Genomic DNA, 24517 nt, shown 5'->3' with positions numbered 1-24517 from the left:
ATAACTTTTGTCTGTTTTTCTGGAGGATTTTTTATCATTTTTAAAACTCTACTTATATATTAGGGATATTTGCTCTTTACCTGTGATAGATTATGTCTACCATATATCATTCATATATATATGTATATATATATATACATATATATGTATATATATACATATATATATGAATATACATATATATATATATATATATATAGCAACAACTTTCTCTCAGTCTGTTACTTGCCTTTTGACATTGCTTCGCTTGCTTCTTACCACCCCAAAATGGTTTGTGTCAGAATAACCATGTGAGGGCTTTTGTTATCAGTTCTGAAAATGTAACATAAAGCTATAGAAATTAAAACAGTATGGTTTCCATACTGGATAATTTTGATGGGAACCTAGGCAGAAATGCCATTAGGATAAAATGTCCCCAAAATAAATATGAATATATGTATACATTTGAGTGTATATGTTTTATAAATTTAATATATTATAAAAGGGGAATTTCCAATCAGTGATGAAGGGGATGGTTATTTAGACCCTCAGCTAACTGTTTAAAACACTAAAATTAGATCCCTACCTTAAATAATACACCAAAGAAATTGTTGTTAAATGAGTTAAATGGTTAATAAATGAAGCCATCAAAATACTCTAAGAAAATGTTGGTTAATTATATTAGCATTTCCCAACCTCAGCATTATCGGAGTTTGGAATGGATAATTTTTTGTTGTAGTGTCCTGAGCATTATCTTATGTTTAGAACATCCCTGGTCTCTTCCCACTACATGTACGTAGTATCTTCCCAAGCATGCAATGAAAAATGTCTCCAGAGTTGTCGAATGTTCCCTGGGCTTGGGGTGGGGGATGGATAAAATTGCTCCTAGTTCAGAACCTCTCATTTGGATCATCTCAACTAATAGATGCATAGTATCCAAGAATGAAATTACAAAGGAAAATTTTGGAAATGTGTGCTACGTAGAAGGAAAAAATTGGGGTACCTTAAGAAACTATAGCTATAAAGTTGAAAGTCAAGCAACAAATTGAAAAATACATAGTATAAATGATATTCACATTACATAAAAAGTAATCGATAAAATGGCCATCCCAGCAGAAAAATGGGTGAAGCACGCAGATAGACAATTTAATCGATCTAAAGAGCCAGATATAGAAATAACAAAAAAATGCTCACCATACTAATAATCAAAGGTATTCACAAAAAAAGTGCAGGATGCATGCTTTACCTTTACTGTTAATAAACATTAGACTTACTTGGCCTGGTTATGGGGGACAGGTAATTTCATAAAGTGCAAGAAGTATAAATAAGGATAACATAGGTGGAACACAATGGGCCGTATGCATTGGAACTTCTGAACACACACAGCTTTGTCCATGTAATGCTACTTCTGAGCCTTTATTCCAAGGAAATAATTGAACTCTAAAAACATCCATTGCAAAACACTGGGAAAACCCATCTAACAATAAGGAACTGTTCAAATAATTTAAGGCATATCCATGTATAATGATGTATGTTAGATCACTATTAATGATTGATGGTATATACATATACGTGGGGGAATGAATAAATTATAGTGAAAAACTCAGTAACAAAATTGTGTGTGTATTAATTATCTCATTTTTTCTTTCTAGTTACATAAAAGTTTTTCTATTTACATAAAATTGAACATTGATTATCCTTAAGTAGTAAGATTGCATAGAATTTGTTCATTTTTATATCTGTATTTTCTTTCTTCCAATGAACATCTCTGTCCCAATTCCAGTGTTAAAAAAAACGAGTAAAATTTTAATAGGTTTTTAAAAATAAATTTTCTATACTAGTGTTTATTAAAGCAACTTTACAACTGAAAAAGATATAATGATAATATTAACATCCCAAAATAATTATCCATGTGATAGGCTCCACATAGGAAAAGAAACTACAGGGTATTTATCAAACCATTAACCATAGCTATCTGTGACTTAGACTCATGATGTTATTTTCTTTCTGTCTTATTCCTCTATGTTTCCCAAATTTCTGCTAATAAACAGATTTCATTTTTCAATACAGAACATAGTATATTTTTAAAAGTCTAAATGAATGTCATCTTGTTATTGTTAACCACATAAATATTATTTTAAAAATGGAGTGGCTAAATTTAGTATTAAACAAAACCACATTTCCCTTTGTGTGTGTGCGCGCACATGTCTTAAGAAGCAAGTTCTTTACTTCTTTGTATGAATAAACTAAAGGAAACTAACCTGAAACCTGATGTATCCTCTTGCAGGTTGCTTCTGGTGAATGCAATGAAGACACAGAAGTTTACAACATCACCCTGTGTACTGGGGACGAACTCACTCTCATGGGGCAGGCAGAAATCCTCTATGCAAAAACTTTTAAGGAAAAATCAAGGCTCAACACAATCTTCAAAAAGATTGGGAAGCTCAATTCCATCAGCAAGCTGGGAAAAGGCAAAATGCCATGCCTCATTTGCATGAATCACCGGACCAATGAAAGCATCAGCCTTCCCTTCCAGTGCAAGGGCAGATTTAGCACCCGAAGTCCGCTGGAACTTCAGATGCAGGAGGGAGAACACACCATCCGCAACATCGTGGAGAAAACCAGGCTCCCTGTGAATGTGACTGTGCCCAGCCCCCCACCGAGGAATCCCTACGACCTCCACTTCATCCGCGAGGGGCACCGCTACAAGTTTGTGAACATCCAGACCAAGACGGTGGTGGTTTGCTGTGTGCTGCGGAACAACAAGATCCTCCCCATGCACTTCCCTTTGCACTTGACTGTCCCCAAGTTTAGTCTCCCAGAGCACCTGGTGAAGGGGGACATATGGCCAGAAACCCTGGTTCATCACTGGCTGGGTATCTGCCAAGAGCAGTTCGACATCGATGAGTATTCACGGGCTGTCCGCGACGTAAAAACTGACTGGAATGAGGACTGCAAGAGCCCCAAAAAGGGCCGGTGCTCTGGCCACAACCATGTGCCCAATTCCCTTAGCTACGCTCGAGATGAGCTCACCCAGTCTTTCCACCGGCTCTCTGTCTGTGTGTATGGGAACAATCTCCATGGCAACAGCGAGGTGAACCTCCATGGCTGCAGGAACCTGGGGGGAGAATGGGCCCCCTTTCCTCATGACATGCTGCCCTATCAGGACTCGGGTGACAGTGGGAGTGACTACCTTTTCCCAGAATCTAGTGAAGACTCAACGGGCGTCCCGGGAAAGTCAGAACTTCCTTATGAAGAGCTGTGGCTGGAGGAAAGCAATCCCAGCCACCCGCCTCTCACTCGCTCCCTGAGCGAGAAGAGCAGATGTGATCAGTTCAGAGGTTCTGTCCGGTCCAAATGTGCAACTTCTCCTCTTCCTGTCCCTGGGACTCTGGGAGCAGCAATGAAGTCTTCAGAGATCGCCCTACCTCCACCTCCAGTGCCTCCCAAATCTGAAGCCGTAAGTCATTTCTGTGCTTGAGAACTGTGCCAGCCCCTCTGTCTCTCTGCTCAATCATCCACCAATTTATTTTCTGTCCTAATGAGAAGACAACTCCCCAGTGGAGGATTATCAAAATGAGCAAATTTGCTTAATACAGAGTGAATTAGAAAAGCTTACATGATTCTTTTTAACAGTTAGAGGTGAGGGTTTTACTCCAGGTTTGAGAGTTTTTAGTAGGAGAAGTTTAAAGGAGACTTTCGCTGCTGCCTGGAGAACAAATAATCGGGAGGAGAGAGCAGAGGCTGGGAGACCAGACAGAGGCAATGATCGGGCAGAGGAGTGAGATGATGGGGCCCTGAGCCCGGCTCCTGGCAGCAGTAGGTGGCCTGGAGACAGGAGTGGCTTCGGCACATGTGTTACAGGTAGACGGTATTCACTGAGAAATTGGCTGTGAGTAGGGAAGGAAAGACAGAAATCAAGAAAAACTAGATTTTTAGCCTGGGCAACAGAATGGATATTAGTACCATTTACAGTGATGGGGAAGACTGAAGGAGGGATAGGTTTATAGGGGGAGGAGAAGGAATCAAGAGACATGGGCATAATTTATCCCTCTTTCCTATATGTCTGAGGTTATATTTGAGATCAGAGTGTACCAGGGGTGTCCAACCTGTGGCCTGTGGGCCGTGTGTGGCCCAGGATGTCTGTGAATGTGCATCAACACAAAATCGTAAATTCACTAAAACAGTATGAGATTTTCTGTGATCACATGTCGCAGTATATTTAACATGTGGCCTGAAACAACTCTTCTTCTCCCAGTGTGGCCCAGAGACACCAAAAAGTTGGACACCCCTGGTAGTGAGTGTGCTCGTGTGCACACACACACATGCACACACGCAGAGCCCAGAGCAGAACCAGGTGCCAGGGTGATTCTATTAATTCCTTAAACATGACCCAGTCAGAGCTTAAGGGGGCTTCTATCAAATTGTAATGTGTAAGGTCAGTATAGGAGAGGAGAAGGGGCCCTCTCTTCTGACCATGATCTTTGATTGACAGGCACTCTGAACCTTTGCTACTCATTTTTGATTGTTGGATTTCATTACATGTGAAGGGAGAAAGCACTAGAGGCACTGGGTGCAATGCTGTTCATTTATTTGACAGTGTCTATTGGAGAGGGGGTTTTCCCATCTTCAGCAGAATGCTTAAAGAAAAAAACTTATATGAATCAGAAGATGAGATAAAAACCCATCTGACTAAAGCACAGACTGGGAGGAGAGGGTCTCCGTGTGCCCTGAGTGACCTCTGTCCCCACCAGGGGGTATCAGGACACCTCCCTAAAACCCCAGAGATCTACAAAACCCAGTTTCAAAACCATGAAATTATTTAGTGCGTGAGATGCTATAAATATGGCTGTCAGTGAGACCTGGACTCTGAATTCTAGTACCTTTCAGTTTATAGGGAAAGTAACAGATGAAGAGATAACTGTCATACAAGTTAAAATGTGCTAATCAATGGGAGAGACCTATACATAGATCATGTGTGTGGGAATTCAGAGGAGAAAGAAACCTCCAGTGGGGTGATGAATGAGAGAAGTCTTTATGAAGATTGTGACATTTTAAATGAGCAGAGAGAATGGATACGAACTGGAGAGAGATGAGAAAGAAGGACATTCCAGAATAGCATGAGTAAAGGTGTGGAAGCTCAGACAGGTGAGGAAGAACAGCAAGTGTTGTTGGGCCGGTGGAATAGGATTGGACAGGGTGCGTGCAGGGCCGTGGTGGCTGAGAGGCTGGAGCCAGGCTGTGGACTGCCCCGAATCTCAGGCCGCACTTCATGCCTGGTGTCAGGCTTAGCTGTCTGTGCAGTGCCCTCACTGCTGCAGTTTCCTGAGACAGGACCCACTTCTGTCTACTTGCTCCAAGACGTAAGAACTCCCCAGAGACTGCAGATCTAGACTTTCTCCTGCTCCTTGTAGGGTCTCCCAGGGACCTGAAGGCACAAGCTCAGAGATCCCTACACCCAGTAGGGGTTGTAGAATATCTGGGCTTAGTCTTGGTAGAGTTAGCACCCTGAGTCCCTTTGTTCATGTCAGAGGATGTTCCCCGCCCCCCAAAAAAAAACAGGTTAAAAGTAAAAGAACACTCTTGCCAGCAGATACTCTAGGCAATTTCAGGGATGTGTCCACTCAGTGATATATTGGATGTCACTTGAAGCTTAGAGCTGCTCCTACAGAACTTTGGCCCTTCTTGGCACGTAGTCAGGACTCATGTTTGCTGACTCATTGCTTGAGTCACACACAACGGTCGCACCCAGAGTCCTTTATGTAGCCAAGTCTAAAGGTAGGAAACCCATTTTTCCCCCACTGTGGTACATAAGATGAGTAAGACCATAAATATTGAGGCCTTATCTTGACCTTGATACTAAAAGAAAAATGTTAAATTCGAAACTAGAAGCAAATGTTATAGGAAAAGATTTGGGCCTCCAGTCTAAGCTGTGATTTCTGAAGAAGTAAAAGAATCTTTTCAGAGCATGTCTAGTGTTTATAAAATACTATAATCATAAAGGTTTTTATAAACACCTGAAATCATTTAATTTACTTTAAAAAATTAGACATTTGAAATGAAGTCATTTTTTAATTGGTTCATGACCATGGAATGAATTTTCCATCTTTAGGATGTGTGTGGGGTCCAAAGGAAGCCATAATTGTTAGATGTGGCTTCAGCTTGTAATTTTCAAAAGAAAACTTTAATGGGGCATAAATTCGAGTGCTGCTACAGAATTAAATAAAAGTCTTTGGATAGTCACAGTGGAGTACATCCTAAGGAAGAGACAGGCCACGTGTCTAACAGCTATTCCGCCTGATCGTTAAGGATGGTTATCAGCTTTCCCGTGTGACTGGATCTGAGAAGACTGGACCCAGTCTTTAGGCTTAGAAGGTACTGCAGCCGTGTTAGAGAGTCAGAGAAAGCCCGGCTTCCACAGAGAGGGAAGCAGAGCTGGTAACGGGCCCATGAACTCTGATTGGCCACAGTCCGTGATCCAGTCAGGATCTAGAGGTCCGTGGCCCCGGTGCAGTTTATGTGAGTCTGTTCATTTCCTCCCAGTTCTCTTCTTCACCTCCTGAGACCTGTCTGTGCTCTCTCTGCAGCAAATGTTGACGGTCTTTGTTCCTGTCTGTAAAAGTGAGACGAGATCTTTCCCTCTCGACAGTAACACCTACTGTGCTGCCCACAGGGTGCTGTGGTTCCACCATCCTCTGGGTCAGCGCCTTTCCACCCATACCCTCGGCCAGAACTCTAGGTTGTTCTGCTCGGGCCAAACTGAGATCCTCAGAGCTTTAGCTCCCTTAATGTATTTTGTACTTGATTGGCTCTTTATAATTATGCTCTCATCCTCATGTATTTTTGTAAAGATTGTTTGGTATGTTTTGTTTTTAAACAAATTGCCACTTACCTCTCCAGAGTATATGAGAGGTCGTTCCCTTCCGAACAGGAGTGTCCCAGGGAAAAGTAAGCCATTCCTGGCCCCGGGCGTAGAGGGGAAGCAGCCACTTGTGTCCCTCAGAGTTGTCGCAGATGAGCCCAAGCTGAGGGAGCGTGCCCAGCTCACTAAACGGTGACATTGTCTTTTTTTTAGCTGTGCAAAGTGCCCTTAAATCAGAATGACCTGACAGCCTGTCTCAAGTAGATTATCATTATTGTTTCATACATTTATTCTAAACACATCCTCTACTGCATAACCTTGTGGGCCGCTGTCCCACAAGGGATAACCTCAATTTTCTGAGTATTGGCTAGTATGTCTAAAATAGTAACCCAGACACACTCTTAAATTCTGTGAGTGACAGTCTGCAAGAGCTGGGGTTTTTTTCCCCTCCTTAGAAGTGCCATTTTGGAGAGCAATGATGGGAAGACTCTATATTCCATGAAATTCTATAAATAAACGTTTGACTTCCAGACGGCTCTGGCCCATGTGGTGAATCACAGATTATCGAACCACCGGGCCACGGCTCTGAGGACACCGTGGGTGCAGCCATGTCCAGCATGGGCTCTGCAGTCTCAGAACCCAGAGGTTTGTGTCCTCCATCTTCTTCAATAACAGGCAAACAAGTGTCTTTACTCTGGGTTAGTGGTTGACATTAGAACAATTCCTGAGAGTCATAAAAGGAGCCCTAGGTTGTGAACTGTGGTTTAGAGCAGCCTTTCCCACAGTATTCATGAAGAATTTGTTAACCTTTGGGTTGGACAGGGGTTCCCCCACCCCCAAGCCTACAAGAAACAGCATAGGGATTGAGTTACAAGACAGATTGGTAGCATATGTTCATTGTGATACGGCTGGAAGTTCATTGTAAATAAAGTTCCTTTAGCGGAGCATACTGTGTTGTTGGTGTTTGAGAAAAACAAGAATTGAAGGGTAAATTTCATGCCATATTGACTGGACCTTGTCTAGCAAGTGCTTGGTTGAGCTCTACAGACGTGAGTTGGTGTGTTTGCAGCTGCCTCAGACAGGCTGTCCAATTGATGAGAAGATGAAAAGAAAGAGCAGGCATCCTGGGGGTGCTCTTGTCTCTCCCCTCAAGGTCACTGAACTGGAAGCAGGATGATCTGTCAAACTATATGATGAATAAAGGGAGGCGCGTAGCATCGCATCTAAGAACCACGCGTGGATCTGAATCCTCGCTCTGTTGCTTAGTAACTTCGAACCTTGGGCAAACTATTTAACACCCCTGAGTCATTTCCTGGGGGCATAATCACTCCATTGCATTATTGTATTGTACAAAGTACTTGGCACTTTTCCCTGGCACTTGGTAAGCATTCAACAAATGATAGCAGTAACTTAATGTGAGATGGAATCTGATTTAGAGTCACACGGAAAACGGTTTGGGGGGAACTTTTCCCTCTGTCCTTTCCTACCTAGGTTATAAAGCCTCTCCAAAGAGTCACAGGGGCTGACGGAGTGGGCGCATCTCCCTCCCCGGCCAGGCCATCAGAGGCACTGCACCCCGGCAGCGGCCAGCTGTCCCTGTGTTCCAAAAGCGCACGTGCCAGGTTCATTCCACCAGGTATCCAGCGAATAACAAAACAATCTTTTCAGTGGACTACAAAAATGTCTGCTTGATAAGCTAGGTGGAATGTCATAGTTACCTACCTGTGGAACCAAATTTGTAATGGTGACAAACCAGAAATGGACCCCAGTCACGTGTAATCTTTAGTGGAGTATTGGGGGGTTGAAGAACTGGAGTGCCTGTGAAGCAGCTATGTGGGGCCTGAAGGCTGCAAACACATCAGAAGCTGAAATTTCCGGGCTAACCTGTATGGAAATATGAAAGCTAAGAAGTGGCCTTGACTGGCTCTTCCTCGAGCGTGGCTAGGCTGGGTCACAGTGCTCCAGAGGCCACAGCCCTGGAGGTGAGCGCCCTGCAGGATTCAGGACTTCACGTGACTGACGATCCAAGGTCTGAAAAGCAAGCTATACAAATATTTCTTTATTAACTGAGTAAAGTGGCTATGAGAATTGATTCTACTCTGAATTTTTATTTTATTTTGTCCTTGGATTTTTTTCCTCTGTCCAATATTAACATTAGAAAATACATTAAAGGGCAGATTTTAAAAAATAAATTTGATATAGTAATAATAAAGTTTCAGTACTAATAATATTAATGTGGAAGTGATTATTTACTTTTCAAAATAGTTACTCTGCAAAAGGACTCACTCAGGATTTCACTAATTAATGAGGTCTCCTAAGGCATTTGACATTTAATTAATTTTCATTACAACTTTTGAGGAGTCCTCGGTGAGCAAGCCAGATACCTATGTTCCCGTTTGTTCATTGAAATGGGGACGAAATTATTATTGTGTTTTAGTAATTTTGAAACTAATTGCCTTCAGGTTGTTTTTAAATGAAACCTTCTAGGCCAAGAAATTTTTTTCTCCTGTTATTCTTTGGGATAGCTTTTGTTTTAAATCTGTGCTCCCAGAGAACATTTGCACAAAATCCCATTAATACGGGGGTTGTTTAAACCATTGTTATTTGAACATGTATATTGCAGCCATTTAAATAGACGTATGATGTATGAGCACACTCCTTGCTCAGAAAAGGTCTTTTTCTTCTCTGCCCCAATGCCACGTTCCTTCTCGGAGACCATGGAAGCACCCTAGAATTCAAACAAGTGTTCTTTTCAGAAACCCTTGCCCTCTGCCTCCCAGTGAGGGGCCCCTGTACTGGCTCTGCCACCCTCCCCTGAGGCTTGGAAACCGGAGGCCATTTCAGACGTGGGTCTGTCCTAGGTCCTTGTCATCAGTGTAGGAAACTGGAACAAGAAACACACGCATCTGAGAATCAGGATCACAACTGTAAATCACATCTGCCCTTGTGTCATTAATCAAATAGAGGTTCGTTTATGGCCACTTTGTCATTGTAAAACTTTAATTTCTGTTTGGCTGAAAATATCGCTGATGGGTACATGACAGGGCTATGAACTCTTTGTATAAAAGCCTCTTTATAAATAAGACTTCTTAAGGCTGCAATGATTTTGTTATCTGGGAGAGAGAGTGTGGGAAGAAATGTAAAATACGGGGCAGAGGGCATGCAGTGAAGGCAGAGTTACAAAGTTCAAGGGAGCATGGTTACAAAACTCCTTTCTCTAGATTGCTGGCATTGTCCTGAAGTTGGCTTTTCAGAGAAGAAAACTTATAATAAAGGTGAGCCCAAGTTTAGATCAAGCTCATGGACAGTAGATGAGTTTCCTGAATTGTTTTTGCGTAGAAGCAGAAATGAGCCTTACTCTACCTAAGCGTTGCAGAGTCTCTTCAGGGACAACCCACCGTCCTTGCAGACAGGAGGTCCTCACCCACGGGCGAGTGGTGCCCGGCTTCACACACAGGCAGGCAGCGTGTGGCCTTCTCAACGGGTGTCTCCACATCCACTGCCTTTGATTTAAAAGTTGAGTGACCACTGCTATGAAATTGACTTTTTTTAAAGATAGTTAAAGCAAAAAACATGTCCTAGTAAGTATACCATTTACTTTGCTTAAGCTGTCTCCTTGGCTCAGTTAGTGAGGGGTGTGAAAGTGTCACTTCTTCCATAGAAGACGAATAGGGAGTTCCAAGAAGCAAGGGCTTTCTAAGCAACATCGTCATACCAAAAAGCCCCCATTTCCGCACTCTGCTGTTGCATAAACACCGTGTGTGTGTGTTGTTTAGTGTATTCTTTTTATCCTTAGGAAGAGCAGAGAAAGTGTCACACATGTCACAAAGGAAAGAAATTATGTCATAGGTAATGTGTATAAAATACTCCAATGGTATTACATGCAACTGTATGTAATGTTTGAATTTTTGTCCTCTGAACGTCTGCATGTAACTCTGTTTTCCAATCATGCGACAATGAGCTTTGTGCTTTTAACAGGTTCTCATGCATTATTTTTAACATGCGGCTGCTTAGTGAGAAGACCTTGTCTTCCACAGTCCTTTACCCTGTATGTGTGCTCAGCTTCCTCCCAGCTAAAAAGAGCTAGAGATGTATAAAGGGAAGAGGGGAAAGGGAGGTTAAATGCCTGTTCCAGGTGGTAGGCCATCAAGTTAAGCTTCCTGGATGGTATTCTGAAAATAAAGAAAATAGTCCTGTTCAGTGATACATTTGATTTGACCACACACTGGAGTCGGGTTTTGACTCTGCTGGCTGCCTCTGATTAGAAATAGAAAGTTTTCCAAAGTCACTTCTTCCATTGGACATGTTCCTCTCTGCTTTAGCTGTTAGATAATAAGCTACCGTTGCTTTTCTGGCTTTACCTGGCCCGTGATGGCACAGCAAAGGCAGGGAGTGGTCCCAAAGCGTGCGCTGCCTTTTCTGTTGTACGTGACAGGGGAGCACAGGCCCAGGGCTCTGCATGCACTCGACCAGGTTGCGTGTGTACGTGCGCAGCACAAATCCAGGAACATCTTTCCGGCTTCCTCCAAGGCAAAAAGAAGGAAAACTGCCTCCCTCGATCCTGGATCCCTTTCCAGTACCTGGCTCCGCCTTACTTGCCAGCTAGTTTTCCTGAAAAAAAGTGGTCTGTCCTCACTAACTCTGCCCTCGCCTCCTGTTCTACCTTTGACTCACTGGAATCTGGCTTCTGCTCCCCTCACTTGACGCAGGCATCACTTGCTCAGAACTGCAGTGACCTGCTAACTATTACATAACCTCCAGACCTTTCCACAGACTTCCTGGCATCCTTTAACCTTCACTCTGTCTCCTGCCATCCTTACCCCACCCCTGGCTTTTTTGACACCTTTTAAGAATGGTTCTTCCCTCTGAGGGGTAAGATATGGTCACTCGTGTTTCTCGTCTTTTGTCTCCTCACCCGCTGGTCCTCCTTGGCTTTCTTCAGTCTTCTGTGAGAGCCCAGTGCCTTCGCGACTCCAGATTCTATCAGTAGGACGTCTGGTGCCAGCTCAGGAATTTCAGAACTGAGTTCCTTGGTTTCTCCCCAGCCCTGTTCTTACTTCTAAGTTTCTGATAAATGGCACCAGCGTTTATGTCGTCATCTACCCCCCCGGACCAGAGCATCTGGTGGTTTTTTTCGTGCCTCTGTACCTTTGACGCCCATAATTCCCTCTTCCCTCTAGACTTTCTCAGTAAAACTTCCAATGAATTTGTTCTTCTTCTGACACCTTGAACACACCCATGGTGCCCCTGCTAACCCTTGCTCCTGCTTCTGTTATTGTACAGCCAGTCTGTATCTCAATTATGTGTGTGTCCCCCTCCCTCCCTCCAAACAGTGCCACGAGCTGCTCCTTTTTGCATACTCGACGCTAACTCAACCAGCATAGGATGGGCACTCCACGTGTATTTCAACGGATCAATAGGAAAAATGGCATGAGTGTAGGATGTAGGAAAAGGGAAAGAGACGGCCGTGTTCATCAGAACTTGGGGATAGTGCAAGTGCATGGTCACTGTGACCCTGGCTGGGAGCCCCCGGGATAGACGCCTTTGATAGCGTACTTCAACCCGCTACTGTTAAATTATGTCACCGAGGTAGGTGGCAGTGACCTGGATAAGCCTCCCTGAGTATACAGGGTGGGGCAGAAGTGGGTTTACAGTTGTGAGTATGTGAAACAGAGTTCATTCTTACATTAGTGCTGATTAATTATTGTATTATTTTCCACATGAACAAGTGTAAACCTACTTTTCCCCCCACCCTGTATGTCTCATAGACTTAAGAAAAATTGCAGATCTAGAAAGAACTCATCATTTTTCAATAAATTAGCTTTCTATTTAGCCCTGAGTTAGCAAACTGCTGCATGAAAAACAAGGACAGTCATTTTAATCCTGGAGAGTGGGATCTTCTGTGAGATAAGAATTGAACTACTGGGTGTTTTAGAAAAGGGAAGACTTTGTGTGAAGGAGCAAGGGGGAGAGACGTGTGCTGAAACTACCGTGGCTGCAAAGACCGGCTCTAGACCAGAGACTCCCTGCTGCCCTCTGAGTCCAGGCTGTGCACATCGACCCTGTGGGAACGGGGCCAGGGTGGGGGGAGGGGCGCCGGGCAGCCAGGCGGGCAGGAGACACTCTGAAAACACCCATAACCTGCAGTACATGGTAGCACCCGCCCTAAAACAGAACGCCTGCCCCCCTCGCAGCAGCGGGGTTGGTGGAGGTTTATTCCTGCTGCTCTGTACACCTCCCCCTCCCTGGACTCCAGTTGGGGTGCAGCCTCAGATGCCGCGTTGGCCGTGGAGAGAGGTGCCCTAGTCCCCCAGGCACGTGGGTTCTGTTACACCCTCATCTTAGGATAGTAATTCATAGCTCTGGGGTTGCTGACGAAGAAAGCCCTGTCTGCCAGCTCCTAGCGTCATCGCTGTCATTTCCCCGTACTGCTGAGTCAGGGTGGGACGGGTGGTGGAGCGGATGCTGGTGGTGGAGCGGATGCTGGTGGTGGAGCCGATGGCCGCCGTAAGCACCAGGGCTGCTGGCACCGGTTCCCCCCAAACTGACGCTGCTGTGAGGACCCCAAAAAATAACACCCCGTCCAAATGACATATCAATAACAAGTGCCACACAAGGCTGTAAAAGGCATTCTTATGCTATATATTTAAAAATAAAAGGTGCCTTACTGTGGGGGGTATTTTTTGGTAGCATCTGTTAGTGTCTGCCTAGCGTTCTGTGGGACGCATTCATGCCGGTGGTGACGAGTCCCCAGACTCTGCCATCCACAGGGCAGTAATGACAACGACAGTCCCTGCCGTTTCCATTTTCAGGCTGATTGAATATACGTGGGCAGTAGGTGACTGGACTGTGTTAGCAGAGTCCAGAGTTGTGACGGTCCCTGACCGAGCCTGTCTCAGTTGGACTGTGGAACCGGCATTTCGGTGGGGATGGGCGGGGAGATTTAGAACAGTGGGCGGCGGCAAAGCACAGGGTGTTTAGGTAACACCCAGTGTACCACGTTGGGTGGACCTGTGTGTTGATATAAGTAGGGGAGAAGTAACTAGCAAGGTGAGTAAGGTGCAGTCATTTCTTCTAGCTAGAAGAAATAGCTAGAAAGACAGCAGGGGGCCCCAGTGGAAGGCTGGACTTTTCCCAGTTGTCAGAGGGGCTGCTGGTGATGGGGAGCAACATGATGAAGGCCACATGCTGAGACCTTTAGAAGGAACATGCTGGAAACATAGCACTTGAATGTGAAATTGAATATGAGAGGAAACTGGAAATGGGGTGATTGGCCATCCAGTCTTACAAATTGCCTTTTGTTGTAAGATAAAATTTATTTCAAGCACTGCTGCACTTTTCTTGGGTATAAAGTCCCACATCAAATCAAATCAAATCAAGGAGCAAGAGAAGGTGAATGTTTACTGTTATGGGACGTTAGAGGAAGTAAGATGGTACAGTAAACCCTCAGGATTTATAACTTCTGAACCCCAAGATGTATGCATCCCACCAAAGCCTATCGTGTTTCCCATAAAATGCAGTGACGTGCGGCTTCACTGGGGGGACCGCATGCGCAGCAGCAAGTTGAAAGCAGCGCGCGGAGGTGTGTCTGTGGGGGCCGCCCTCACGCCCCCGCCTGGTGCAGCAGGTTTGGTGCCCTGACAGAATTACATCTGCATTCTTGTCCTGGATGGGACCCTGTTAAAGTCATTTTTTTTTTTTTGTCTTCACCAGCTTTTCTCCAAAATGGGTTTCAAATAAGCCTGGTTCTTTCCCTTTGAACTCACATGATTCTACCCAAGCTGCCTCATCATCGCAACAGCAGAAAGTCTCTCTCTGGCTTTCGATTACTCTCTCTTTGCGGGCCATGGCCCTCCTCCCAAGAGTAAGAATCGCACACACACACTCACGCCCTCACACACACATCCTTTCAGGAGCGTAGCCACCCAAAAGCTTTCTGTGCCTCCCTTGCTGTTTGGAGTTGAGCTGTAAACACTCTCAGTTCACCACAGCTCACCTCACGGAGTCCTGTGGCCAATAACTGCCTCTTTTCACTACAACCCCTCCCTCCATCTCCTCTCATGTGGGAAAGCTGCTGGAAAGCTGTTTAGGAAGCCCAGTTTATGGAGGGAGGTGGCAGGACCAGGTCTAAGTGACCTCGAGTGCCCGGGCTGGGTTTTAAGAACAGAAAAAGAGGACTTCTCTTAGGTCAGATTCTATTACAACTGGCTTTTGTGTGTTCTGAGACCTAGGTCAGCTGATTACTTTAAATTAAAATGCATATTATAATTGACATCTCAGCATATTAAAATTGGCATCTAGGTAAGCGGTCTCTAATGAAGTGTCGTACTTAATGACTAATTCCAAACTTTAGAAAATTCTAAATCAGACTCAGCATTAACCATGTTTTTCCCCCATGTTCCTCTTAACCCAGCATTGAGAAATGACTCCGTGTTTATTTTTAAAATGAAAATGTTAGCTGACAGACTTCTCATCTTCTCATTTTCATTATAACTAATACCATAAGCCTAAATGCAACCAACATCTATAATAAAGTTACAACCATCTATCCTAGATTCTGCAGACATTCCCTAAGCAAGAAAAGAAACATAACTAGTTACTGTACAATTCACTAGTGAGACAGAAACAAGGTGACACAGTGTACTGGTTACTTATTTTGTAACCAGTCTATATTCCTACAAGCCAGGGAGGGGGATGGCCCAGCCAAGAGCTTTCCAACGTCCTAATTGGTTCTCATCTTCTTGAGAAGACCCCAAAGTGGTACCAGAGCCAGCTGAGCGACCCTCTCTTCTTCATCCAGACCTCTTTTCCCCAAAGGTTTTCTCTCACCCACCACCACACCCTCTTTGAAAGCTCAGAAGGGGAAAACCCAAAAGAAGAAAAGCTGCCACTTTGAGTATTTCGTTTTAGCCGAAGGAGCTCTCCCGATGAGAAAACTATGACCGGTGTGTCCCAACAAGCAGGGCACTGGGCACCGGGTCCCCCAGGTGCGAGCAGGGACCCCCCCCAGCTTCAGGATGAAATCCAGCGGGTCAGATTTTTTTTAATTGCTTCCATTTCACTTAGAATTGAGGTTTTCCGGGTCACCGTGGACATGTGACTTTTCCTCCCATCTGATTTCCCATCTGGCACATGGTTCAGGCCTGGGAGGCCGGTGAGAGCCCCTGTGTGCAGTGTATGTAGGTGGTAGAAGGTGCAATGCAACATGAACCATTCCGCTTGGTCTTAAGCAGACTCAACATCCAAGCTAAGAGAAGCTGGCTGTTTCTTGTCTCTACTACCCCAGAGTTTCTGGGCCAGAAAGGAAGTGGAGGCAAAGGTGAAGAAGTTGGTGGGGACACAGCTAAAAAGCGGAAAACGGTATTTCTGACTGTCACAGTTGGCTCTGTTTTTACAAACTGTGTTGTTTAGGGCAATCTAGCAGAACCAGGTATAAACTGCCCCCTGCTGTCTGGCACAGAGAAGCGCATAAAAACATCCACTTAATTAAAAAAGCGTCATAAGCTGAATGCCCGCAGTGAATGCAGGCAGATTGCAGAAGCAAGGACATGGCAGGTCACCTAGATCCTCTCTGATGTGAAGACGAAGGGAGGATGAGAGTTGGAGGTGTGATGGAAAGCACTGTTTGGGGGATTGGAGAGCTGCCTTATTACTCCAGTCACAGCCTTGTTTCTTGGAGTGTATGTAGTCCATGGTCTGGCAGCCTCCGCGTCTCCAGAGAGCTTATTAGAAATGCAGAGTCTTCGGCCCCTCCCTTGGTCCCCAGAATCAGAATCTACACATTAACAAGGTCCCCAGCATTCCACGTGCCTGTGTACATGTGAGAAGCCCTGAGTACAACTTCAGAAAGAGCTTTGACCCTGGAGAAGGCCCACTGTGCTCTAAGGTCTACATCAAACTGAATTCAGTCTGAAGAGTGAATAAACACAGCTGAATAGGAGAATTTAATCCCCTTTTAAGATCATGATTCCCTTATGCCCTTATTTTCTTAATACTCTTGTTTTGTATGTGCTCACCTAACACTGCCTCTTTCACTTGCTGTATTTCACGCGACTTGCTGAATTTCCACAGCACCTGGCACTTGCCAAGCAGTGTCTTTTAAAACCATGCGGTCCCAGCAAGGACGAGGAAGGTGTCGGTTTTACCTCCAGCAGCTGCTGCGTGTCCCTTCGCTCTTGTTTGCTCTGGTCTTGCCTCTCGGCCCCCGCAGCCCTGCTGATACAGTTGGAGAGCAGCGGCTTGGCCCCGCAGGGTGGAGCCGGCCCACGGCCTTGTCGGTCTGTTGCTAACCCAGCGTGTTCTTTTCCGCGCCAGGTCAGGGAAGAGTGCCGGCTCCTGAACGCCCCACCTGTTCCGCCCCGGAGCACAAAGCCTTTGTCCACCAGCCCCTCCATCCCTCCTCGCTCAGTCAAGCCGGCGCGGCAGCAGACTCGCTCTCCCAGCCCCACCTTGTCCTACTATTCTTCAGGGCTGCACGACATGTAAGTCTTCACCCCAGGGCCCTCTTCCACAGGACTCTGCTCACTGGCCAGGTCACAGGGTCTGGAGAGCCGTGTCGAGGTAGCTGTCATGCAGGCAGGCGGTGGGAAAGGAAACGTTCTTCGTGGTCTTAAAAAGTTTTCCTGGAAGGGCATGTTGGGTTTGAGCTAGGGTGCAAGAGCCAGTCCTCAGGGAAGAAAAGGTCTCAGAGTCCGTGAGAAATTCAGCGAGAGAGGCCAACTGGATTCCCTGAGAAGCAACCCACAGGCCGCTCTCAGTTCTTACACACCAGTGCCGAGTTCCTTCTACTTCGACTTCGACACGAGCAGACAGCACCTTCACCCAGGACCTAGCATTGAAAGGGACCTTTGGCTCCCTCTGTCCTTGGGATTTGCACCCAGGACAGGAAGCCCTTCTTGATCATCGTGGTCAGGTAGTCGTTCACTTCGGTCCGGATCCTTCCATTGTTGGGAGCTCATTCTTTTGCAGTGCAGCTCATTTCATTGTTGGCAAATGCTGTTCACTTTTTTTTTTTTTTTTTTTTAGAAATCCTTCATCACATCAAGCAGAAATCTATTTCCATGTAATTTCTGAGTATTTCTTATGTCTAGAAAATACAGGTCCACCTTACCTTTCTTTGCCAGCCCGTGGAAATGTAAAGCCAGCTAGGATGTGAGTCTTCTCAGTTCCTGTAGCAGTTTCCCCGGACGTCTGGTCCCCCACCCCCGAGCACGCTCTGGCCTCACTGTCACTCTTAAACTAGGGCCCCAGAGCTGAGTGCACTCACCTGGCTCCACTGCTGATCTTTACAGTTTTAAGTAGCTCACCTTTGCAGGTATTCTTTGTTCTCCAGACCTTTAAATCTTTATGCTAATGTGACTCACTGCACAGAAACGAAGGCAAGTGTAAGCATTTTATTGGAAGCATCTCCTCCTCCCTCAGGCTTTTGGATGGAAACAGAGTCATGGGTGGTGGTGATGTAGTCATGTCACTAGTACAAGGATGGCAAGCATGAGGCAGGCACCATAGACTGCTCTGGCCCCCCATCCTCACCCCTGCAGACATCACTAATGGATCACAGTGCCTGTTGACTACGCCCAAACATGGCATAAGAGTGTTTCTCATCATAAATATCTAGGCAGCCACTAACAATGATTTTCTTGCTAGTTAAAAAAAAGTTATATATTTGCTATCTCCACTGTAGCATTTTAAATAATTATGTCTATATCCATAATTACCAGTATTTTTAGTAATTTAAAGATTCTGTTTTTTTAAAACTCAGTGAGGTTAGCAGGTACTTTTTTTCTAAAAAATATATATTCATGCTAAGAAATATATATTTTTCTAACTACACTTTTCTAATCAGAAATGAGGTCTATGGGAGAATGAGAGACTTGGAATTAGACTTTTTTTTTTACAACTAATCTCTCTTTCTCTGCTTGCTTCGAAGCAGCGTCCCTAAAGGCGACACCAGTCCTTCTGAAAGTGCTCCTGCTTCCTGCTATCCGTGCAACCGAGGGAAAGCTGATTCTGTGGACCTGAAGTCCCCCTCCGGAAGTCCTTCTGCCGACGCACTCTCCTCCCGGCTCTCGTGGCCTAACCATTACTCGGGAGGGGCAGAGAGCCAGACCAGGAGCGACTTCCTGCTGGATCCAAGCCGGAGTTACAGTTATCCTCGGCAGAAGACCCCAGGCACACCAAAGAGAAACTGCCCGGCACCTTTTGGTTTTGACGGCCCTGAGCCCTCAGCCTGCCCCACCAGCTCAGCCCCTGCAGAGCCCAGCAGCAGCGTCTCTGGTTGTCCCAAGTCAGCCAGCTACTGTCTGGAGAGCACAGATCGGAAAACTCTGGTAGCCGGCACGACAAAGCAGAGTGTCTCGTGCCCTGCCTTGCCGCCCAGGGCCCCCAAACCAGTGGAAGAGAAAGCCCCCTCTGGGACTTCCCCTTTGCCTCTGAAAATTGATGGTGCTGAGGAAGACCCCAAGTCTGGGTCACCGGACCTCTCTGAGGACCAGTATTTTGTTAAAAAGGGCATGCAGGACATCTTCTCAGTCTCTTACCCCTTCTCATCCCCGCTCCACCTCCAGCTGGCCCCCAGGTCCTGTGGCGACGGCTCCCCGTGGCAGCCACCCGCCGACCTCTCGGGGCTGTCAATAGAAGAAGTGTCCAAGTCCTTACGGTTTATTGGTTTGTCTGAAGATGTCATATCGTTCTTCGTTACTGAAAAGATTGATGGGAATTTGCTTGTTCAACTAACAGAAGAAATCCTCTCAGAGGATTTCAAATTGAGCAAACTGCAGGTGAAGAAAATCATGCAGTTCATTAATGGCTGGAGGCCCAAAATATAGACAGGTAACCCCAGCTAGCACTGAACAGAACTGATACACGTGTGTGCTAGGAGGGGTGGACTGGGACATGATTTCATGTTTTTTGCACTAAAAACCTTCTCTGTAAATAGGGATAAGAGGAACTCTTACTATACGGATTCCGTTTTTGAATGGTGAACAGGCTATTTTGTACGTCAATAAAAATGCTGTACAGAACACCTAGAGGTGTGCCTCGTACGCCACTCAACACCCGACAGCTGCTAAACAAAAGGCGCGTTCAGAGACGTAATTCTCACCCAATAGGCCTGTGTGAGAAGGTACGATATTTATTACAAAATAGCCAAAGCTGAAAGACATAAGAATCTTACACACACACACACACACACACACACACACACACCCTTTTGAACAGCAGTTTCTTCCTTTGGGGGAATCGACTTCAGACAATGAACTCTATCCTGTGCTCTGTCGTTTGGATGAGTCAGTGCTAATTGTTTTACTCTTGTGCCTGACAATGTTAGTGATCTGAAATGACACTTTAATGTTATGTGCTTGGTGGGGATCTTTTCATCAAAAGGCATTTTCCAAAAGTCACGTGTTCACAGAAGATAAATGACTTGCTTAGGAACCATGCAAACCATGACCACAATGATGACCTGTAACTGCTGCTGACGTGACTGAGCAGAAGAAATAAGCAGAATAGATACCACCCAGGTATGTACACACGACACAGAGGTGTCTGTTGTAAACATCATGTTGAGCCTGATACTTTAGAGAAGGTCTGTTCCCTTCCCAGTATCCACTGAGGTTTGGGGCCATTAACTAAGCCGACTCTTAGGAAGAGGGGGCAGGATGGCCCAGAGGCTCTCAGAACCCTGCCCCTCGAAGCTCAGACTTACTAGAGCCTCATCACTAAAACCGTGGAAGGAGTCGGTAAACAGTCTCTATGGGAGAATTAAATTTTATTTTAAGCCCATGTGGGGCTGAACTTGACATATAATATTCCCGTGCCGATGTCTGGGGAAATGACAGTTTCTGTCCAGTGACAATTCTTCCCGGGTTTCAGGGTCTTATTCTCCTGATTTCTGAAGTGAGGTCTGAACAGATTTCTCTGAGTGTGTTAGGTGCTCTCAGATACCACACAACCATCTTCTGTTACTATATGGGCCACATGTTTTGAGTCATTTTTTAAAGTATTACTAAGAGTATCTATTTAGTGCATAAACCTCTTCCTTTCTCCCTTCCAAAGAAAATACATTACTACCATACTTAAGGATTTCAGAACATGATTCTGTCAATTTTTGCCAAATTGATTAAATATTCCAAAATATAATGGCCTCGACATCATTTTTAACTTTTTGCAGGAATATATATCTTAGTGAAGTTGTAGTTTCCCAAGCAAACTGTCACCATATAATAAACCTTGGAGAGTGTCCCCAAATTCCGGATGTAGGGACACTCTGTGACTGAGGTGTCAGTGAGACTTGCAGGATTCACTTATATCTTATTGTTCACTCTTCCTGCTCACCAAAATAAATAAAAAATGTAAAGGCAGAGACCCACTCATTTAATTTTGCATACCTGTGCAATATGGCTTTATTTCTTGGTGTTCAAGATATTTGTAATCTATCTCATGGTTTAGAATTGAGATGAATTGATACCTCTTTGTTTTCCATCTTAAATGTCTTTCTTTAAAAAAATGTACGTAGTTTTCAGTAGTGCCCTCACAGGGCGGGAAGCCTCTCCACTACTCTCATGTTGAGAGAGCATCCTTCTCTCTGAGGGGCAACTTCCTTAGTAATGCCAACCTCTCCGAATTTTCCCTTTAAAATAAAAACAGACTGGATACCATTGAAAAGCTGCATTGGGGGGGGGGGGAGCAGACTCTTGCCAAATCCATTTTTATACGCATAGCCCTTAGACACAGTAATCAAGTTCAGGCAAAAGGAAAGGGTGAGTTGGGTTTACTACAAGGGGCACCTCCCATAAACAACTGAGTACTTTTATCTTTTTTTGCAAAAACTTTACACAAAATAGTTTCTGGTTATTTTTGTCTTGTCATATTTACGTTGAGTTTGTGTCGATGGCAACACAGAGACTCCTTGAGGGCAAGGCAGGGACTCTGGCCTTTGATTTGTGCGTTCAGAATCCATCGAGCCCTTGCCTATGCCAAGTACCAGGCTGGTGTGGCTAGGCGATGCTGACCAAGGACACCAGCTCCTGCCCTCTTGGAAGTCATAATATTTACATGACAAATTGCAGTTACCGAGACTATGAATGTGTGGGGAGGGGCATGAAACCCCCTGGGCAGTTGGAGGTATGGAGAATTAAGTGTGTCCTGTCTTTAAAGAACCCACGGATGGGAGAAATACGGTCTCTGTTAAAGGGATATAACACAAATATAATACCACAAGATACTGACAACTTGGAATATGTTGGAGACAGAAAGCAACACTGGCTAGCATTCTCTTTGACTGATTTGGGATTTTTTTTTTTAACTGTAATAAATTTCTCCAGCATCTCTGAAGCCACAGACAAATGTCGTTCTGTTCCTGAACTGAATGTTTCCATAGGGCACCTTGGACCCTGGCTAAAGAAGGCATGCTTAGCCAGAGAGAACGAAGACGAGAAATCCGAGCAGGGACAGGAAGGAAGCAGCCTTTCCCCTCTGATAACTTTGGGGTTTTGTAGTGAAAAGCGAAGTATAGATATTCCCCACAAGCAGAACTTTTCCCAACCAACCAGGTCAAGACCGAGGATGTCTGGTCAGTTCCCTGTAGACAGTGCAGTGACCACAGTGTTTGGGAGAAAGTGTCTGTCTGCACAGGCCCCTTTTAGGGGTCCTTTAATTCATGGCTAAAATCATCATGGCCCTATCAGAAAAGAAAGTCAGCAATAAACCAAAACAAGCAACTAAAATGCAAAATGTGGACCTGGCTCAGGTCGGAGGGAGAACTCAAACACACATCAACTCCTTTTCGGAATCTTGCCAGCACCTGCACCGCCTCTCTCCTTGAAGTTGAGCCGCTCAACTTTATGAACTGTGAAATTTACATTTCTATTCTTTCAACCCACACATATACCATGTAAGTATATGAAGCTGCAGCAAGCTGCCCCTTCGACTCAACTGCAGTGTTTATTCTTGTCTCATGTGGAAATAAAACAACAATCTTAGGGGAAAATATTATGACAGTCCATTCCAACTGTTCTCAGACACACCCACAAACGCCCTTTGTTCACATTCCAGAACCACCTGCACATCATCCATGTGGCTCCCCAGGAACTTTGGGGGCAAGTGTGCATGGATAGAGGGTCCTTCATTTTCCAAACACTGTGCTTAACAAGTCACTAGTCATCACACCTCAAGAGCGTAAGATTAACATTTCTGAATAACAAACTGGAAAACAAAACAGTTCTCCAAAGAACCTCATGAACTAGTCAAAGGAAATTTAACTCTGTCCACTGGAAATGTTAGTTCTGAGGTTGGACACGTGAGCCTCTCAGAACTACATCCACTGTACCCATTCCCGCTGTTTTTCTAGTCCTGTAAATGCCCCAGGCTGGTAGGGCAACAGGGGTGCAAGGCCAGACTGGGAAGGGGGGGCGGGAGTTGACTGGTAGGGGCTGCAGCCATGTGGCGTTTCTGTGGCCACTTCTTGTCACATGGCATCGTTGAGTCTTTAAAATTTGGTGTTTCAACATTTGTGTAATTGTGAAAACCAGAGGTAAACGTGATTTCAGTTAAAACTATATAGAACTATCTTCTGTAATTTTGCTGCTCTAACTTTCAGGCTATGATTTTTGTAATGAGCTTATCAGATTACAGATTCCCTTTGTTTACAATCTCACGCACTAGGGCTCAGATCATTTCTTAGCCACGAACCCCTTCTCCCACTTTCACATTAAGTTCCATTTAAAATGCTCTTTAAGCTAAGCCTAAAAATTGAACTCCATTAAAAATGGCGGCATTTTCCTTAACTTAAATGGAAACGGTATATTCTCTTCAAAGAATTTTATAACCTTTTATTGTTTCTTTCCTTGGAAAATGGAAGTTGTTAACTACCAGTTAATGGTTGCATTACTTTCCAGAGCATTATCTAATGGGCCCAATGTGTACCTCAAGATAAACATGGTATGTGATGTCTAAAAAAGTTCGTTGTTGATCTACATGGTTCTGAAATGTCTATAAATAAAGAACTTTTAAAAGTCACTCTTCTTGCAATTTTTCCTCACCGAGTCACACCTAGTATACTGTTTTCTGGACTCTCTCTTCCCCATCCTCATTAAGAAGGGAGGTTGTCTAAAGGGATTCTTTTCTTTTTGACCTTTAAAAATATAGCTTCATTAAGATATACTTTGATAGATTATAAACTGCACATATTTAAAGCATTTGATTAATGTTGACAAATACATTTACCCTTGAAACTATCAGCACAATTAAGATGAAGAACTTATCAATTATCCTTAACATTTGTTTAAATGTTTTATTGTTTATGCCTTTACAGTTGTCACTGTTTCTTCCTCTGCCCCCCTCCACCCAGCCGGCGCCCCCCACTGCCACAGTCACCACGCCGCTGCCCGTGTCCGTGGGTCCGTCACACGTTCTGTGACTAGTGCCTTCACCCTGACAGTCAGTCCCCGCCTCTCCTCCCCTGTCACGGCTGTTGGTCTGCCCCGTGTTTCCATGCCTCTGGTTCTGTTTTGCTCATTGGTTTATTCTGTTCACTACACTCCCCTTACAAGTGAGATCACATGGTGTTTGTCTTTCACTGTCTGGCTCATTTCACTAATAAGCCCATCTGTATTGACAAGAGATTGAAAGCTCTGGCTGTCGTACAGAGAAGAAGCTGGGATCCAGGTAACGGGACGG

General features: G+C 44.8%; 1 protein-coding gene across 2 annotated transcripts in view; it reads left to right on the top strand.

The window, feature by feature from the left end:
• GAREM1 (GRB2 associated regulator of MAPK1 subtype 1) overlaps positions 1 to 23949 on the top strand; it is a 178549-nt gene extending 154600 nt beyond the window's left edge. The window contains exons 4-6 of one of the 2 annotated variants that reach the window (XM_037153776.2): positions 2267 to 3439; positions 17156 to 17322; positions 18771 to 23949. In XM_037153776.2, coding sequence (XP_037009671.2) covers positions 2267 to 3439; positions 17156 to 17322; positions 18771 to 19668 — 2238 coding nt within the window. In that variant the 3' untranslated portion in view covers positions 19669 to 23949. The remainder of the gene's footprint in view (positions 1 to 2266; positions 3440 to 17155; positions 17323 to 18770) is intronic. The other variant, XM_037153777.2, reaches the window with a different exon arrangement.
• The last annotated feature ends 568 nt before the right edge of the window (positions 23950 to 24517 follow it).

The sequence above is a fragment of the Artibeus jamaicensis genome, unplaced genomic scaffold (assembly GCF_021234435.1).
Source record: "Artibeus jamaicensis isolate MK-2021 breed Jamaican fruit bat unplaced genomic scaffold, CSHL_Jam_final contig_354, whole genome shotgun sequence".
Lineage (NCBI taxonomy): Eukaryota > Metazoa > Chordata > Mammalia > Chiroptera > Phyllostomidae > Artibeus > Artibeus jamaicensis.
Note: the sequence above shows the minus strand (reverse complement) of the source record. Positions and strands in the feature narration are given on the sequence as shown.